At 46.2% G+C, this 19,433-nt stretch overlaps 1 protein-coding gene across 1 annotated transcript in view; it reads left to right on the top strand.

Moving 5' to 3' along the window:
• Window positions 1–19,433, top strand: part of LOC147693543 (protein sel-1 homolog 3-like) — a 413,447-nt gene that overhangs the window by 259,816 nt on the left and 134,198 nt on the right. The window contains exons 11-12 of the mRNA XM_086933234.1: window positions 2,091–2,296; window positions 4,321–4,500. Of these exons, the coding sequence (XP_086789360.1) occupies window positions 2,091–2,296; window positions 4,321–4,500 (386 nt within the window). The remainder of the gene's footprint in view (window positions 1–2,090; window positions 2,297–4,320; window positions 4,501–19,433) is intronic.

Genomic DNA, 19,433 nt, shown 5'->3' with positions numbered 1-19,433 from the left:
GGGCTGGTTTTGGGTCCCAGGGGGGGCATGTTTGTTACCGGGGGTTGGCAATATCGTCCGCCTGTAACAAAATCGGTTGGAACCGGACCTCGCAAACTGCTTGGCTGCACTCCCCCTCACCCCAGGGGGTTCAGCTGAGCAGTTTGCCAGGGCCGGTTTCTGTTCCCAGTCCGGCCCTGGTACTTCGTGACAAACGTGATGGATATCCCGTCCTCCTAATTGCAAGTGCATTGGGATATAATACACTCATAAGAACTAACGCCATGCACATCTGGGCAAGGAAACTGAAGAACCAAAACTGCTGATCCTCTGGGACTTCATCAGGAAAGAACCCATCTGTTAATGAGCATCCAAACATAGCCTATGCCCTCAGGCCTTAAATCAGAGGCTCGGAAAAACTTAATCAACCTCTAATTCAAAGAGTTGCACCAGAACAAGATCCTAACTAGTGCTGTAATTCTGCATTTTATGCCCTCTAAATTAATTATCCAGGTAAAAGGTGGTGGAATTTGGGTGGGGAAAATACTACATATCCGCAACTCGAAAAGGCGGAAACGTGGAATGGCAGTGCTGTCCCCATTCTGATGGCAGAATTCAGAATGAATATAAAACCACATTCTGTAAATACTGCAACCTGCTGCATCAGTATTTAGCAGGTACTGTGGTACTAAACACATTAATGGGGTGCTCAGATGCCATCCAAGCAATACTGCTGAGACAATCCTGTCTACTCTTAAGGCCAGCAATGGCCTCTCATTCTTCCAAGGCCAATGGGTCCTTTCGTTACAAACCCTTGTCCGAAGCCTCCTCTGACTCAGGAAACATGCAGCTGGAGATGAGCTCTTGAGATGGAACAGCCTCCACCAAAGTCAAGAGCTCCCAGCGATATTATCCTGAGCCAGGCACCAAACTTTTTACAACATAAGTTGGCACACTCTACTCTAGTGAGTGGAGGGTTTCTCTGCCATTTCCGCCAGTGGATCCAGATTTCCCTGATCCATGGGTCCTTTCTGAGGTGAAGAATTACTTTGCTATCAATCTGCCAAAGCCTTCTCCATTCAGGCCAACTTTACTCCACCATAAATCCCATGAGCGTTTGTACAAAATAGAGAAGCTCCTATTTGAAGAAGCAATCAAGATGTCCCCAGCCCCAGAAAGCAAAAGAACTATCTAGATCAATCAGATATGCTGTGATTACCAAAGCAATGCAAAGTTAAAGGGGTATGTATATGTCCACTCTATTGTTTGTGTGTGTATTTGCATATGGGTGGGTATGTATAGCCCACGCTCTGAGGACCAGATCAGTCCTCATAGCATGAGTAAACCTTGACAGAACCAAACAGCAGTGCTTAATTTGAGCTGGTGGTTTCCGGTGCTCAGCATCGGAACCTAATTGTCAACACCAGGGCTTGTACCAGTCTGCCACATGGTGGTACTGCTAAAAATGACTATTGAATGCCGCCCAAGTCCTTCTTATAGCTTTGGGGGCCTAGAGTATGCTGAATTGTCACAGTTGCAGGAGTGTGAAGATTGGTAAATGTGTTGATACTGCCATTGGCAGTGCTGGCAGGGCAATGGGTGGGCCCTGGTAATTATTTTTTTACAAATTAATCACTGCCAGACAAACACTATCTTTGTGAGGACCAGTGAGTTAGGAGGACGGATCCCGGTAGAGTGTTTCGAGTGAGTGAATTTAAAAACATAAAAAGCAGTTATATTTGCATCAGTCCGCTTTATAACCTACCCAACTACACACTCCATTACGGTCAATGGGCGGTCCTCATAATAATAGGTATGTTAGGCTGTGTGTGTGTGTGTGTGTGTGTGTGGGTGTGTGTGCGTGTGTGTGTGTATGTGTGTGTGTATGTACAACTTTTCAAAGACATAGGTGACTCATTGACGGCCCATCAGCTTGGATCGTAGAGTATGCTTCAAGGATGGTTTGGCTTGTTATGCTATTCCTAACAGTTACTTTGAAATATTTGCACGCTGCATTAAGAGGTGGTTGAAGCTCATGATGGCTCGCCTCTTAGCCAGGTGCTAGTTTGGAAGATATTCCTTAAAATATTTCTCCAATTTCGTGTCTGCAGGTGACTGGAAGATGAATCTTGAGTCTCTCGGCCAAGCTCTTTACCAGTCCTTCGAGAAGCAGGCGATGACTCAACTGGGAATGGCCCACTTGAAGAGATGGCTGCCTCTTCTGCTGCAAGCCGCCTGCTTGGGCTTTCACCCCTCCTTCTTCCTTGCATCTGTTCTTTATCAGACCGGCCTCGGCATCAAAGTGGACACCACAAAGGTAGTGTTTGCATAACTTGTAAAACCCCGTAGACAATACCTCTGGCCAGAGGGACAAGAAGACTCCCACTTAAGGGGGTGTAAGACTTTGAACATTGGGCTAACCTGGATCCAAATCACTTGTAGTGGCATGTTTTAGGACAGTAAGTGGACAATGCTGCTTTTTAAAGGATGTATGACGGTACAACGCGTACGTCACAACGCATCCCTTTACACCGCGTCCCTTACAATGCAAGTCGTTACCACGACTTGCGTTGGGGGCGCGGATTTCGAATAGTATAATATACTATTCTAACACCAGTCCCCGTGGACCCTAGGGAAGGTGTTGGGATAGTAAATTTACTATTTTTAATCCTTTAGCGCCCTCCAGCGCAAGTCGTGGTAACGACTTGCGTTGTAATGGACGCGTTGTAAAGGCCACGCGTAGTAAAATCCGCGTGGTAAAGGATGTTTACCCTTTTTAAAGCATAGTGGCTTTGGGACATTTGAGTTAGCTAGAAGCCCTTTACAGGTGTTTAATGGTTCTCCTGCAATGAATTTGATCAGATTGAGCAGTAAAAGTAACTTTTTAATACACATGTAACCAACAGATAGAGTAAAGACTTAGGCCCCACCTGCACAGGTTCTACAGAAGCATGACTGCCACATGATCATCTGAAAGGGAAGCTGGTCAGGCTGGAGATATGTCCCCTGTTCTTGTCAGTGTGTCCTTCTGTCGAGTCAGGATAGAATATGGAGGGCTACAGACAGGATCCAGGACAGAACAAGCATGTTGATCAATAGGATAATTTATGGTTTTCCACTTTATAACAGTGAGACCTCAGACTTAAATGCCCCATGTCCCTAGTCTTAAACACAATCTCTGCATCTGGGGCGCTTGTAATGAGACCCTAAGTAGTAGAGACTCTGGGCCCGATTCACAGAACTAACTTAAGACAAAATCCTAAACTTACTACCATTTTGGTATTCACAGAAGGCACTTACTCATTTCGGTATTCACAGAAGTTTGGAGTCCTAACTTTACTACTCCTAAACTGAGAAAAACCCTAACTTTAAGACTTTCGGTATTCACAGAAGTCATTTAGGAGTCCTAAAGTTAGGAGTCCTAACTTCTGTGAATACAGAAATGTGTAAGTGCCTTCTATGAATACCAAAATTGTAGTAAGTTTAGGATTTTGTCTTGAGTTAGTTCTGTGACTCGGGCCCACTATAAATAAGGTAGCATGTAAAATGGAAATAACAGCAAGTTTCATATGACATAGTTACCAGCAAGTGTGCTTGATGCTGGGTAGAGATGCATGTTAACACTAATGAAGAAGATCAGTAGAGACCTAGACAAGAAGTAGATAAGGTGGAGTAGAGAAGAAGAGTGATGTAGAGGAGGAGAGGAGATGTAACCTTCAGATGGTGTTGAGAAAGATCATGCAAAGATACATCAGAAGAGTGAAGGGGAAAAAACTGGTAAGATCACATAATAGTTATAAAGGTAAAGTCATCAGGACAATGAACAGCCTAGTTATGGAGTTGAAGGAGTAACTGGAAAATCTGCAAAGAAAAAGCAAGTTTAATATGGAAAGGAAGAATCTAGAAGAAGATCAGTCGCAGTGCAAAACTCAAGTCAGCCACAAAGCAGCCGTGTACAAAAAACACCAACTACTTTATGACTTGGATCTAGTACAACTTGCCCTCTCGATCCCGAAACATTACCAGTGAGAATGCAAAAAATTATTGAAATCTGCAACACCAGAGAGTGATCATTAGTAATATGCTGTGATGGACATTAGTATGTTGGCCAAATGCAAAGTTATCCTTTCTCCCTGAATATTGCGTTTGCCTCACTGCTTGAAAAAATACTCACAAGGGTGAAGTTGCTTAGTGTTCTAGGATTCTCCTTCTCAGTTTGTGTTGGCTACATTTTGCTTTGATGTACCAGTTTGTTAATACATATTGAATGTTTCATGTGCCCAATATGTACTGCAGTGCATTAGTCATGTCCCTAATTTCACTCCTTTGGGTCACTTACAGGCCCTTCGCTTCAGCTTGATTTCGGCTCAGGCGGGTGAACGTCTGTCCTTGATGTGGTTGGGTCACAAGCACCACATGGGTGCGGATGGGTTCCCGGTGGATTATGACTTGTCGTATGGCTACTACTCTAATATAGCTAGGAAGACTATGATTGACAGGGTAAATCACAACCGAGATCAGGTAAGATTCCTCAATAAAAAAATTTTTATGGACTTAACTCCATTGTAGGGTGAGACAAACCCTCCCCATCATCACCACCACAAAACTTACAGGTCTTTTTCTTGATTTTAATGATTGACACTGCTGCCAAAACCCTTGCCTGACCTAAGAACCAGCACCTCCAATGATGACATGCAAACTACGCTTAAGAACTCTGCCCTCTGGATTGATGGCACCACCAGACACCCCCCCCCCCCCCCCCCCCACCCTTTCAGTCTTCTGACTCAAGCTTGTTCATCCAACAGTCACTACCCAACCAATACACCTACTGGTTACTGAGTCCATGTTCTAGCTTTATTCTGTTATAGAATGTTCTGGAATCTGTGTAGAACATTTATAAATGCAATCACAAGTGTACATTCTAAATAAAAATAAGAATGTTTGCCATTAAACAAAATATATGGTCCTCTTATCATTAGGTCTCAGCCCTCCAGTGCTTCATTTGTAAAAGTCTAAGTGCTAGGACCCTTCTCAGGAGGCCACTGCAGCCTGAACCACCTATTGATCCCTGCAAGCACTGCCAATGAGAGTAACCCTCACACACTGTGACAATTCAGACTATTCCAGGCCCCAAAGCTATAAGAATGGCTTGGGTGGCAGGTATCATTCATTTTTAATATATAATGCATAATTAAACACAGTTGTTGTGCTCATCTCAAAATTAAAAAGACAGCGCCAACATGTGGTGCACAGTCATTAGTGCCAATGTTCAAAATTAAGTGCTGGTGCTGAGGACCAGAACCCACCGGCTCGAATTAGGCCCTGCAGCCCTGGTAGTAGTTAGCTAGCAGGTCCCAGAGTGTACCTATATGCTGCTGAGCAGAAGTGAAAGTGAACAATAAACAGGACTGCAATTTAAGTGCATACTTTTCAAATCTCTTTGCTCTATTATTTGCTGTTTCACAAGCGCTTTATTCGAAACTGACTACTCTCATTTTATTTGTTTTTTGTATTTCTGAAATTTTCATGTCCCCTTGTCACTCCACAGAATCTGAATGACTCATCATCCTCCAACAAACAAAACAATTTGAAATGTCATATTCTTTAACCCCTCCCATGCTCATGACGAGCTGTGCTCGTCATGAGCCACGGCGCTCCGGTGCTCATGACGAGCTCAGCTCGTCATGGCCCGTGGAACGCTCATGTGCGGGGAGAATTCCCCTGCTGTGCTGGGCGTTCCACGGGAGCCGGTGCACCTGTGATGAGCTCAGCACATCATGAGCACAGGAGCGCTATGCCTCATGATGAGCAGAGCTCGTCATGAGCATGCAGGCGCTGTGCGGGCCCCCCTGCCCCCCAGCACAGCGGGGGAATTACCCCGCAAAGAAGGGGTTAACTAACATATAAACATATACTAGGGGTGAGCAGAACTCGCTGAGTTTCTCTCAGTGAAATTCTGCAGTCACAAGAAAACTCAGTGAGATTCTGCGGAAATCGGCACGTCCCGCAACTCGCTCCTATTTTTGGCACCTGGAGCTTGTTCTGCTCCGTAAAATCAGCATGAACGGCACCATGCAGCACCCCAGAAGGTGCCGCTTCTTTGCTGCTGCTTGAGTAGATTTTCTACTCGAGCAGCAGCTTTCTCACCACGAACGATTGCGACAGTCCACGACAGCCCTCATTGGGATAGTCCCTCCGGGTGTCCTTCCTGAGCTCAAACATCACGCTGGGTACGGCAATTCTTGCTCGCCAACTTACTATTGGTGAGCCGTGCGTGAGAAAAAACGACATCACTCTGCAGTTAAGAGAATTCGGCCAAAACAACACCAACATCTGCGCCGGCAGAGCAGAATTAATCATCCACCCCCTAACATAAACCCAATTCTTTTTATTTTTCCTTAACTTCTGTTCTGTCATATCCTTAGGACAAAAGTGAGTAGATCACTGCATTAGAAAGACTGCAGGGGTGCTGGGTTTAGTGATCAGAACAAACATGACCACCGACTCAATGGTACAAAAACAATATTTTTAGCAACAAAATAGTGCAAAAATGCCCTTTTTGTACTACGAATTGATCTAAGTGTTGGTGCAAATATTTACACAAAAATGTGGAAATATTAATGCATCAACACTGCTGCAATTCATGTAATCTAGTTTTAGCCCAGCTAAGCCCCACTCAGAGCCAAGCTGGTGATGGATATAGTTCTGGCAGTCATTTTACCCAGAATTAACTATGCTGGGCAGCACTCTCTCAGAACTGTTGTGTAAACAAAAAGAAAAGTGTTGCATCAGCCTTTTATGAACTACTCTTGCCAGTATGCCCTGGGAATGCATCCAGTCTTTTCATATCACACACATTTATTTTTCTGTCATGTCATGTACATGAATAACTATAGAGTAATGTCAAAGAATAAATACTGCCCTTAATAACATAGGACTACAACTGGAGATAGAAGTGTCATTAATGTAAGAATAAGTTCAAATCTAGATGTAAGGTATGTACATGCTTATATCTTACTGCAGTGAGAAAGGAGGCTATAAGCTTGTAAACTTGGAAGGAACAGAATACACCTACTTGTTAGATAAAAACAACTCTGTGCAGTAATAGGTAGGAGGGGGGAAATGAATGAGAAGGTGGGTTATTAATTGGGGTGGATGGGAGTCCACCACAAGGAATAATGCCACAGAAATGTTGAGGTCAGACACAATTTCAATAATTTAAACTTTGGCTCATCCACCCCCTCCCAACCCCGCCCTCTGTCCCGTAGATATGACACTGAGCAGACAGGCTTAACTAAGGAAAATGTGTAAAGCATTTAGTAGTAACAAAGCAGTAACAAAGTCAAAACACAACACAATGGAGATCCTGCAACCAATTAAAAAAAGAGAGAAAAATGTAATGAGTAGAAATGAGGGGGTAGATAATGGTGACAGCACAGAAGGTGCTTTCCTGGTAATAATAATTAGTTTGAATTCAGTGTAAGAGGAGAGGTTGATTAATCCAGTTCTAATCTTCTGAATCAGGAAATAAAGTGTTCTGTAATTTCATAGCAATTGGGATCTTTAGGTGATCTTGAAAAGTTATTCAGGTCTTTGGATAGCACTCCGGAGTTCAGAAAATTAGGATTCAGACCAATATAGGAATTTGTATGTTTTTGTTTCAGCCTAGAAGGTTGCCAGGGTAGGGGGCGGAGAGCCTTTCCTCCAGCCTCTTTCAGTGGCAAGTAAGACCTTTATGTTGCTGATGTTCTTGTTGGACCAGAATGCTATCTTTTTCTGGATTTATAATTGGCTTTGGCTAGTTGTAGTGCTCTCAATACTCCAGTCAGTTTCTCAGTGGCCTGACCGAAAACATCTCTGGGGTCACAGTTAGTAGATATGTTAAACTGGGTTTTAGTCCAGGTGTTTATGGCCAATATACTTTATTTCTCTTACAATAGTCAAGACTTTCCAGTTCATATTCAGCAGAAACTGGAATGTAAGTAGGATGAAGAGAGAATCCAAACAGTCCACAGGAAGGGGTTGTGGATTGGGCTGTTGTCTTTTTTGAAACTCACTAGACTAAATGTATACATTTTAATTTATAGTGGCTAGTTGTAATATTGTTAGATCATTCTGCTGGAGAAACAATTTCCGATGGGAAGTATACAGGTCTGTCATCTTACTCCAAGAGGAGTTGAAATTGTTGAGAAATATGTGCTTGGAGAACAATAAGAACTGAGTAGTCATAAATCTAATAATTTCCTCAAAGATTTTGCCTTGTGAATGATATATGATTTGTAGTCTCAGTATCATAAAATTGGACTACATTATGTCCATGGTAAAAACTTGGAAAGGATTAAAGGAGAGGCAATTTGCTACAACACATATTAGAGTTTTTAAATGCAATGTCAATGCTAATTAATCTGATCTAAAATTCAATTTTAAGGGCATTAGGTTGGTAATGGTAGAAGTAGGGACAGACCTCAAGACAATGTTTATAGGATTATTTAAAATGTGATATTGATATGTATTGTGTTATTTCTTGTACAAACGGATGTTGTATGGGGCCAAATGCAAGTATTAATCTGAGATCTTTCAGTTTTCTTTGAAAATGAACGAAGGCTAACTGAGACAAGACAAGCTAGAAGAGTTTTAGTCAGTACTTGATGAGTGAGCAGAGGGTCAATAAAAGCAAGAAACAGGAACAGGGTGACATGAGCTCAGAAAACCTGAATGTACATTCTGTATTTCAACATGGCGTTGTAATATTTTCTATTTCTCTTGTGATTGCTTCATAGTTCAAGTTAAGGAGATTATTTCTCAGAAGGGTTCCAGAGTCCAACCTACCAGTACTGACTGGATTAGGAAATTAAACCAAAGGAGAGACGGGGTTGTAAATCAAGATCTGTTGAGGGAGGCAAAAAGGCGATTGAGGTGGGTGATGAACATGAAGCGGGCTGAACTATAATGAAAGAGGAGTTAGTGGTAATAGAGTTCACACTAGGGTCAGCTGCATTGGTGGAAGATATTGACTGAAGAGCATGACATGGGCATGATACAAAGGAAACATATTCAGAATAATTTAGTATGAGGCATTGTATTGTATTGGAATTATATTCGTATAGCGCTTACTACCCCTAATGACGCGTCAAAACAATTTTTTCAGCGAGTAGCACACTACTCCGGAACCCATAAAGGAGTAGTGGTGAATTAGTATAGTAAACTATGAAAGCAATTTGAGTGGTGGATTTCTTTGTCAGTTATTTGGATTGAGAAGTATAGTGGAGGGATACAAGAGGGAAAAGGTTTGCATTTACATATCGCTTGCTACCCCTGATGAAGTGTTGAAGTGCTTTTTCAGAGAGTAGCACGCTACACTGGAACCCATGAAGGATTAGTGGTGAATTAGTAAAGTGAAATATGACATTAATTTGAGGGGTGAACATGTTAGTCTGTTATTTGGATTGAAAAGGATAGCGGAGGGATAAAAGAGGGAAGGATTTAGAAATTTTGATTTAGTTTTGGAGTTCATACCAGAAGGAGGAGGCTTGGGATGAGTAAAAGGGAGGTGGAGGGGGAAGAGTCAAAGGGAAGGGTTTAGATGGCTTATTTGGGGGATCTGAATAGTAAAGAGGTATGAGATCATGCACAGAGGGGTAGGGTAGGGAGGACTCTGGAAAGGATTATTTTTTGGGTTATAGTAGTGGTATGGGGTTTTAATGATTGAGACAGTGGATGTGGAGGATATATTGATAGAGGTATAGGGTGAGCAGTAGGGTAGTGCATTGGAAAGAGTAGTAGAATGAGGTTTGAGATGAGCCAGAAAGTTGAGGATATACTAAGAGCGGTATTGGGTGAAAAATAAGGTAGTGTATTGGATATGCTGAATTAGAAGAATGGTAATAAATATATAGACACATAAGTACATAGAAGGTATATGTAACCATAAGAAAGCGGTTAGGCCAGAAATTGCATGGGACCAGAGGGAGACGAATATTTGCATGCAGGGTTCAATATGTTCCAGCAACAGGGAGGGCGGTGCAGTCCTTTCGATTCAACAGAAGTTTGGGAGACAAAAAAACTGGCTTGCTGGCCGTACAACACGAAGGACTGTAGCAAGGGGCAGCATATAAGTGTAAGCATATTTGCTCTTTCTGCGGGGGACAAGGAGACCCAGAGTTTAAGTGTTTCAAAAAGCATGGCAAGCACAGAGAGCAAACAACCCTTAAGAGTCGACTGCCCAATTAATGGTGTGACGCCTCCCTTCCACAGTTCGCATCCACGTGCTCACGCATCTACTCAGCAAATATACCAACTACAAGGATGCACACATGCTGTACTACGGTTTCAAGGACGGGTTCTGCATTCCTTCCTACGGACCCCCCACTTCAGTCCCACCAAAGAATCAATTGTCAGTTCTGCAGCAGCACGAGTTGGTCCGGGACAAGATTATGAGAGAGGTGCTTGCAGGGAGGGTGGCGGTCCGTTTAGTTCTCCACTGTGCGCTTCCTTGGAGTGTTCGCCTCTGGGGCTAGTTCCAAAGAAAGTGCCAGGCAAATTTCGCTCGATTTACAACCTCTCTTACTCCACTGGGTTATCCGTAAATGATGGGTTGGACCACACACTATGCGCAATGCGATACACCACCTTTGATGAAGCCACTGTAAAACTACAGAGACTAGGCAGGGGGCCTTGATGGCTAAGTTAGACATAGAGGCGACCTTCCGCCTTCTACCGGTCCACCCAGAGGATACTCATTTGCTAGGTTTCACTTTTGAGGTTCAGTACTTCCTTGACTTATGCATGCCCATGGGGTGTTCCATAGCGTGTTCAGTTTTTGAGACATTTAGTAGATTCCTTGAGTGTGCAGTGAGGGGCTTTGTGTTATCTGACAATGTGTTCCATTACCTAGATGACGTCCTGTTCATGGGTCCCCCAGGTGACCGGACATGTTGAAGGATCCTGCAAGGTTTTCGACATCTGGCTCAGGCATTGGGGGGTTCTGTTGGCTGAACACAAGACAGAAGGCCCCACCACATGTTTGTGCTTCCTGGGTATTGAGATTGACTCAATGGTAGAGGAGTGTAGCCTGCCACAGCAGAAGGTCAGGGCATTCAGAGATGCGCTTAACACCTGTATAGCGGCCAGGAAGGTAATGCTACATCAGCTGCAGGTCTTCGTGGGGCAATTGAACTTCTCTTTGAGAGAGATTCCCATAGGGAGAATTTTTTCAAAGAACATAGTGCGAGCAATGACCGGCCTGCGGGAAAAGCACCACCACACCAGATTGTCGGCAGAGGTCAGAGAGGACTTGGAGACAAGGAAGGGGTTCATAGATAATTTCAATGGAACTCTATTGTGGCAGCAACCAGTGTGGACCAGCAGAGAGATTGCCCTCTGCCAAATCATCGGACCCAAACCAAGCAGCCACCAACCTCACACAATGGATCACCCACAGCGCCGACGCACTAGCACCCTTGAAAAACCATCAAATCAAGCAAGGTAGCAAAAAAGCCCCCTGGTTCAACGATGACCTTAAGAAATCCAAGAAGTCCTGTCGCACCCTCGAGAAAGTCTGGAGAAAAAACCCAACCACTGATAACCTGGCCACCTTCAAGAATGCCACCCGGAAACACCACCAACTGATCCGATCCACCAAGAAATCAGCATTCAAGGATCGACTTGACAACAACGCCCATAACAGCAAAGAACTATTCAGCATCGTCAAAGAATTTACCAACCCCACCGCCGGCACCAACGACATCACTCCCTCTCAACTCCTCTGCGACTCTCTAGCCTCATTCTTCCACAACAAAATCGCCGACATACATAACAGCTTTGAAAACCAGCCCAGAGACCAGTCCAATCCACCCACCTCCGACCCAAAACCCCCCTCTAACAACCTCTGCGCCTGGAACCCAATCACCACCGAAGACACCATCCACCTGATGAACTCCATCCACTCAGGATCGCCAACCGACCCATGTCCCCATCACATCTTCAACAAAGCAGACTCCATTATCGCACCCCATCTCCAAGACGTCATCAACTGCTCCCTCAACTCCGCGACCTTCCCAGAAAGCTGGAAACATGCCAAACTCAGCGCCCTTCTGAAGAAACTCACAGCAGACCCCACCGAACTTAAGAACTACCGCCCCATCTCGCTCCTCCCATTCCCTGCCAAAGTCATTGAGAAAGCCTTCAACAGTCAGCTCACCGCCTTCCTCGAATCCAACAAATCCCTCGACCCCTCACAGAACGGCTTTCGAGCCAAACACAGCGCCAAAACCGCCCTCATCGCAGCAACAGACGACATTCGAACACTACTGGACAACGGAGACACAGTTGCCCTCATCCTACTTGACCTCTCCGCAGCCTTCAACACAGTCTGTCATAGCACCCTTATACAACGCCTCAGCAACGTCGGAATACAAGGAAAAGCACTGGACTGGATCATCTCGTTCCTCGCCGGAAGAACCCAGAGAGTCCGCCTCCCCCCTTTTAGATCAGAGGCCACCGAAGTCATCTGCGGCGTACCACAAGGATCATCACTCAGTCCCACCCTCTTCAACGTATACATGAGTCCCCTCACATCCATCGCCCGCCAACACAACCTTAACATCATCTCCTATGCAGACGACACCCAGCTGATCCTCTCCCTCACCAAAGACCCAAACACCGCCAAGACCAACCTACACGAAGGGATGAAAGAAGTAGCTGAGTGGATGAAGAACAGCCGTTTAAAACTGAACTCGGACAAAATGGAAGTCCTCATCTTAGGATCATCCCCCTCTACCTGGGACGACTCATGGTGGCCACCAGCCCTGGGAACCGCACCCACACCTACGGACCACGCACGTAACCTGGGCTTCATCCTGGACTCCTCCCTGTCGATGGCCAGACAAGTCAACGCCGTCTCATCATCATGCTTCAACATCCTACGCATGCTCAAAAAAATCTTCCGTTGGATCCCCACCGAAACAAGAAAGACGGTCACCCACGCACTGGTCACAAGCCGACTGGATTACGGAAACACCCTGTACGCCGGAACTACAGCCAAACTACATAAAAAACTCCAACGCATCCAAAACGCCTCAGCCAGACTTATACTAGACATCCCTCACCAGGCTCACATTTCCGACCACCTGAAAGACCTCCACTGGCTCCCTATCAACAAGAGAATAACGTTCCGTCTCCTCACCCACGCACACAAAGCCCTCTACGATCTAGGAGCCAAATGCCTCAACACGCGCCTGTCCTTTTACACCCCCACCCGCCAACTACGACCATCCAATCAAGCCCTCGCCGCAATTCCGCGCTTCCATATATCCACCATGGGGGGAAGATCCTTCTCCTACTTAGCGGCCAAAACCTGGAACTCTCTCCCCACCCACCTCCGCCTTACACAGAACCACCTCTCCTTCAGAAAGCAACTAAAAACTTGGATATTTGATAAATAAAGTACCCCCCTCCCCCAAGCGCCTTGAGACCCTCTGGGTGAGTGCTATACAAATTACTGAACTTGAACTTGAACTTACACAGACGCGGCAGGGAGCATTGGTTTTGGGGCAGTGTTGGGCTCTAGGTGGTGCATGCAGCATTGGCCAGGGGAGTGGATTGCATCTGGGCTCAAAGGCAACGTTACCTTCCTAGAACTGTTTCCCATCATTGTCACCCTACACATTTGGGGGGCATCAATGGCGAACACTAGAATAATTTTTGGGTCTGACAGCATGTCTGCAGTCATGGCCATCAATAATTACAGCGCGAAATGCCTTTGGGTGCTGCGGTTGCTGAAGTCTCTTATTTGCCTATGTTTGTTGCATAACGTGCATTTTTCTACCAAGCATGTGCCGATTGTGGATAATGCAGTGGCTGATGCTTTGTCTTGATCTAAGTTGGCAGAGTTCAGGGCATGGTGGCCGCTAGCGGACAAAGAAATGGCGGAGATCCCAGAGGAGTTGTGGAGGCTTGGAGCCCCATTGCCACAGACCTAATTGCAGCAGCTCTGGCACCCAAGACAAAACATATGTACGAGAAGGCTCGGGGGTGTACAACGCAACATTCAGATCAGGCACCGAAGCAGACAGGTTCACCCAGAAAGGAGTGTTGAGTTTTCTGGTGGCACAAAGGGACTGGGGAAATCGATGTCGTTAGTGCGCAAGCAACTGTCCGTCATTACCTTCTTTGCCACGTTACAAGGTGTCAGGGATTCTACCAAGGATTTTAGGGTAGGAAGGCCATTAAGGGTTGGAAACGCACAGTACCGGCTATACAAGACTATTGGCAACCTATAAACATAGAGAGGCCGGGGAGGCTCTTGGGGGCCTTACAGCACGTGTGCTGGTCCCAATATGGAGTACAGCTATTCAGCCTTGCATACACGCTGGCCTTTTTGGAGCCTTGCGCATCTCCAAATTGGTCGCATTGTCAAAGAAGGGGGGATAGGCTTGCCAGATGTCCACCTGGAGGTCAGGGCTATTCATCTCAGGATCCGAAGGTTCAAAACAGACCCACTAGGGAAAGGCACATGGGTGAAATTGCACATGGCGCAAGACACCGCATACTGTCCAGTGGCATTGGCTAGGGGTTACCTCAGGGGACGCCCTGGGGGTCTCAACCAGGCTTCTAGTACACAGGGATGGGACAGCAATGACCCAATACTAGTACACGCATGTGTCGACGGGTGTTGGCCTACCTGGGTGAGGATTCAACGCAGTTTAGTTCCCATTCCTTTTGCATAAGGGCGGCCACCACAGCAGCAGTGTTGGGCCTGCCAGCAGAAGCAATCAAAAGGGCGGGTCGATGGCGGTCAGCATGTTTTGAACGGTACGTGCAGCTAAGAATCGTGTAGAGGGAGGAATAATGCCCGGGGGCCCACCAGTCATGGTCATATCAGTGATTCTTTCTTTCTTTCCGTTGATGCCTGCAGCCCAGTACACGTAGGTTGGTGTGGGCATGCCTTGATTCGCAGAGCGGAGCAGCAATTCCAGAGGTCCAGTCTGGAGGAAGCACAAGAGGCCTCTGGTTTTGCACACCATTGGATTGGGGTGGTGGGGCCTAACATTGCAGGACCTGTTTTCTTGGCTTGAACAAGCAAAAGAATCTAAAGCAGTTCCCCGCCCAGCCATTTTAGTCATTCACGTGGGCGTGAATGATATGGTCCAATTAGGCAGGTGAGGGGTGAGAGAGGCCTTGTTTTCAGCCATGTCTAGGATTAGACAACACTTACTGACGACGTCAATATTGTGGTCGGAGGTGATACCGCGGGTGTTATGGGCTGGAGGGGCTCCGGTAAAGGCTATGAACCGATCTGTAAAGAAGCTGAACCATTTGATCAAAAGTATCTTAGCAGGTTCCACATTGGGTACAATTCGGCACAACTTGCTCCTTCCTTTGAATAGGGAGTTCTACCATCCGGACCGGGTGCATCTGTCGGCAAAAGGGTTGGGGATCTTTATCCAGACTATACTGGGGGCTACTGTGGAGCACAGTCAGCGTCAAGGGGGGGAGGGCGAGTGCGCCAGGGAGCTTCTCACCCTGTGCGGGGCGCTGACAGTTAATAACAAAGGGTCATGCACAGCAATGAAGGTTCAGCAGCTGGATGGACCCCAGGAGGAGGTCGGATGGGAGTGTGCAGAGGGTAGGTGGGGAGGGGGGACCGACCTGCTGGTGGTCCTGGACTCTACTGCCCTAACACACTGGACTGAGTAGAATCTTGGGGAGGCTGCCTGTGTTCAGGTACCCTGGTGGGCTGGTGCGCTTAAGGTACCCTGGATTTCAAGTAATGCAACTGTTTGCTGTAGCGCGTTGGGCCCTGCTGGCACAATGTAAGCAGCAGAGTGAATTCAAGTTCAAGTGTACAGCCAAGTTAAAGTTCAAGTGTAATGTCGTGCCTAATTTACTTACTGCCTTGGACAAGTGGATGTCACTAAAGTGTGATGCCACGAATAAGGATATATATCCAAGTAGAATACTTTTACTCTCGTAGTGGTTTGTGATGAATTATCTGGTTTGATGTGAATAGAAAGTCTACGCCTTGGAAAACATAACTTGATTACGAGAGTTGTTGGGCCCTACGGGTGCAGAAAGGTGAAGGAAGTGGGGGAGGAGTGAGTGTTATGTTGTACCAGTACTATTCTATTTCTGGGAATTTCTAATTTTCAAGGCCCCACTGATAAAACTGGTGATAGCAAGACAACAAAATGTTGATTCTAATCATAAAAGAAAGGATAACCTCGCATTATAACTTCTAACCCCAAATGACAGCAGGATGGGTCTAAGAAAGAACCTTCTGGGTTGAGAATAAAACCTGCAGAAAAACATAACGTTGACAGAAGATTGTTTTGCAATGCCATAACAGGGACAAAGAGGTAAGATTTGAAACCATGAAGCCTGTTGAGGAGTAGGCTACCAAAAAGTGAACCCTGCCTAACATAAAACTAGCAAGGTAGAACCTATATTCTATATTAGTGACGCAAAGGAGATAGTTTTCAAACACCGCTTCTTGTTTGAAACCTAAATAGTCCAAGAATATGGATTGCTCTTCCATCCGAAATCAGAACTAATGCTTTGATTGCCACATTCAAACAAGATATCAAGGGGTTGCTCCTGAATAGCTACCTGCAACAATAGCCCTGAAGACGCCCAAACTAACTTTTACATCTTGTTTGCAGCATTGTTTTTATACACTCAACAATGCACTTTGTACCGCTGTATGGACGTGTCTTTTTTTCGCATTCTGCTTCCCTGATTTCATGTTTAGTATTTATATCTTCTCCTGTTTATTTTGCATGCTTATATTTACAGCGCTTGATACCCTGATGGGTCATGCTAGCGCAATATAAAGCCTTTCAAATAAATAAATAAAAGAAAGGTGTTCTCAATTGTTTGTGGAGCACCAGAAAAAGTGTAGCCCCATTCTCCTGCCCCGTAGGTTTACAGAGGAATGCACTGTGGCTTGCACACAGTGATCAACTCTTGAACTGTTTTGTGACCTAATTTCTTTGAAAAACTGAATAGACTCTCTATTGCCCCCTCCACGTTACCTGCTCTCACTGTCAATAATTTCTCCCATTTTAAATCAGAGGAAAAGTGAATGCAAGATGGAATCCGCCTGAGCTCACGCTGCTCGGCTGCTCACGCCGGACGCGTAAACACTTGGCTAGCTGCCCTGCGCCTTTCACCGGGATGCTGGATCGTCACGCACGCCAGTCCTGCGGTGCAACGAGAACATCGAGGCTGCTTTCTCCTGGTGGGGGCTTCTCTCTGGAAGTACTTGGCTGCCCAACATTTATTCGTGCTGCCCGCACTGCTCGGAAGACATTGGTGCCGCAAGTGCGGTCCATTTGGATTTTAACCGCTGTAGCGGTAATTCTGTGTCCTGCATCCCTCACAGCCTTCAACAAGGGCAACGGACTCCTGGACTATCGGATTTTATCCCTGAAGGGTCCACTCGAAGCCAGCAGGAGCATCATGAGTGCCCGAGGGGCACGTAGAGGCGCTAAACTAAAAACACCTACTGCCGCCAAGGACTCCAATGACTCCAAGGATGCCGCTTCTGTTGCCACTGAGGGAGCGCCTAAAACCAAGCCTGAGGTCAGTGGGGACAAAAAAGTGGTGGGGAAACTGTTGGGCAAATCGGGGGCTCTGTCCAGAGACCCTAAAAACACTGAAGCTGCTCATCCCCCCAGCAAAAATTTTCCTGGGAATAAAAAAACGCTGCCAAATCCCAGCAATAGAACCCCCCCCTCTCCCATCAGTAACCCACCAGCAGGAAGTGCAAACCCAGTTGCACAACAAGCGGGGGGTGCTGGAGAAGGTGATGCCTTGTCCACCAGTCCAAAAAACTGCACGGTTGCGCTAACAGAGCCCACAATAGGTCAAGATGGGCTCCCCCAAGCCCCTGCTTCAGCACACCCACACGCTGACACCGCGATTTTTCAACCCCACAGTCACAGGTGTCCGACAATATACTCGGAGAGAATAGCCTTGGAAACCCGCTGCCACCTCTGACCCTGGCAAAGCAGGGACCAACAAAGTTATCCGAAACTTGGTGGTGCCCCCGGCTCCCAAATTCCTTGGACCCCTGAATCAGGAGCGGAAGATTTCTACTCTGTGTCAGACAGTACTCCGACCTCCTCCAATGAGGACGGATCCGAGGAGGCCAGTGAAGGGGACAGCGAGGTCTCACACAAGGATACAGGCACGGTTCAGCGTCCCAAAAAACCCATCAGCAAAAACAAACTCCCCAGCCAGCTTAAATGGGACTATTCTGACTCTCAAATGTCATACCCCCCGGATGAAGACGATCTAAACTCTACTCAGTGGGGAAGTACAAAGAGCCTGCAAACAGACACCTCTGAACCCTCCCTAGCCTCCATCTTGGCCTCCATCAAGGATTTTCAGGAAGAAGTTCGGGCGGACAGTCGTATCGTTAAGAATGCTGCTAAAAAGCTGCAGGGTGGGCTGAGGCGACAGAACAAAACCTGTGCTGACATCAGTGATCGGTCACTATGGTGGAGGCACGAACTGAACACCTGGAAACAGAAGCCCTGGCCACCAAACAACAGGGGGAGTCCAATACAGCTTGTATGATAGATATGATGACAAAGATGGAGGAACAGGAGAATCGTCAGCGCCAGAACAACCTCCGCCTACCAGGCATTCCGGAGGGGAAGGTGGGGGATGACCCAAGACGCTTCATAGTTAAACTGCTACAGGACTCCTTCCCTGATCATCCGAGCTGGGACTGGGATCATGAAGTACAGAGGGCACACCGGTTCCCTTTTCACCAGAAGCGACAACACAACAGTGGCAACCCATCAGGAGGGCAACCAAGGGTATTCCTAGTCTACTTCGGAAATTTCCTCCTCAGACAGATGATCTGTGACCAGGCCCGCTTCAACTCAAAAAAAGGAGCCAACGGGATAACTTTCTTTGCCAAACCAGACTTCTTCCATCAGACTGTTGAACGAAGATGGCGTATGAGGCAGCTAATCTCCCCTTTTCAACAGCAGGGTGCAGAAGTGTATCTTATGAATCCTTTGAGGCTCAAAGTAATTTCCAACAGAAGCACCAAGGTTTTCCTCTCTGAGATTAAAGCTGGGGAGTTTCTGGAGGAATTGAAATCCAGGAAGAAATAATACATATCCAATTTGCCTGTTGCAAAAAACCAAACTTGAGCCACGCACCCATTGACTCTATTTTGACTTTATTTGCCTTTATCTGACACTTTCTTCTGATTCTCTCATGCGGTTTATTTGTCTTCTATGCTATCTTTGCACCACCCCACTTTACACAGAGCACAGCAAAAAAAAAAAAAAAGGGGCACATGGCCGAATTATAATCTAGAGCAAAAGTTTCTATCATTCCGGCGTGGCTGGAAGTCGGGGCTCAAGATGATTGCCTTCACTCAGGCTCTGCCTGTTTGCTCAAAAAAGGGGGGGAGGGATGGGAAAGGCACCTCAATA

The sequence above is a fragment of the Lissotriton vulgaris genome, chromosome 8 (genome assembly GCF_964263255.1).
Source record: "Lissotriton vulgaris chromosome 8, aLisVul1.2, whole genome shotgun sequence".
NCBI lineage: Eukaryota > Metazoa > Chordata > Amphibia > Caudata > Salamandridae > Lissotriton > Lissotriton vulgaris.
The sequence above is the reverse complement of the archived record's forward strand: the minus strand, read 5'-3'. Positions and strand labels throughout refer to the sequence as shown.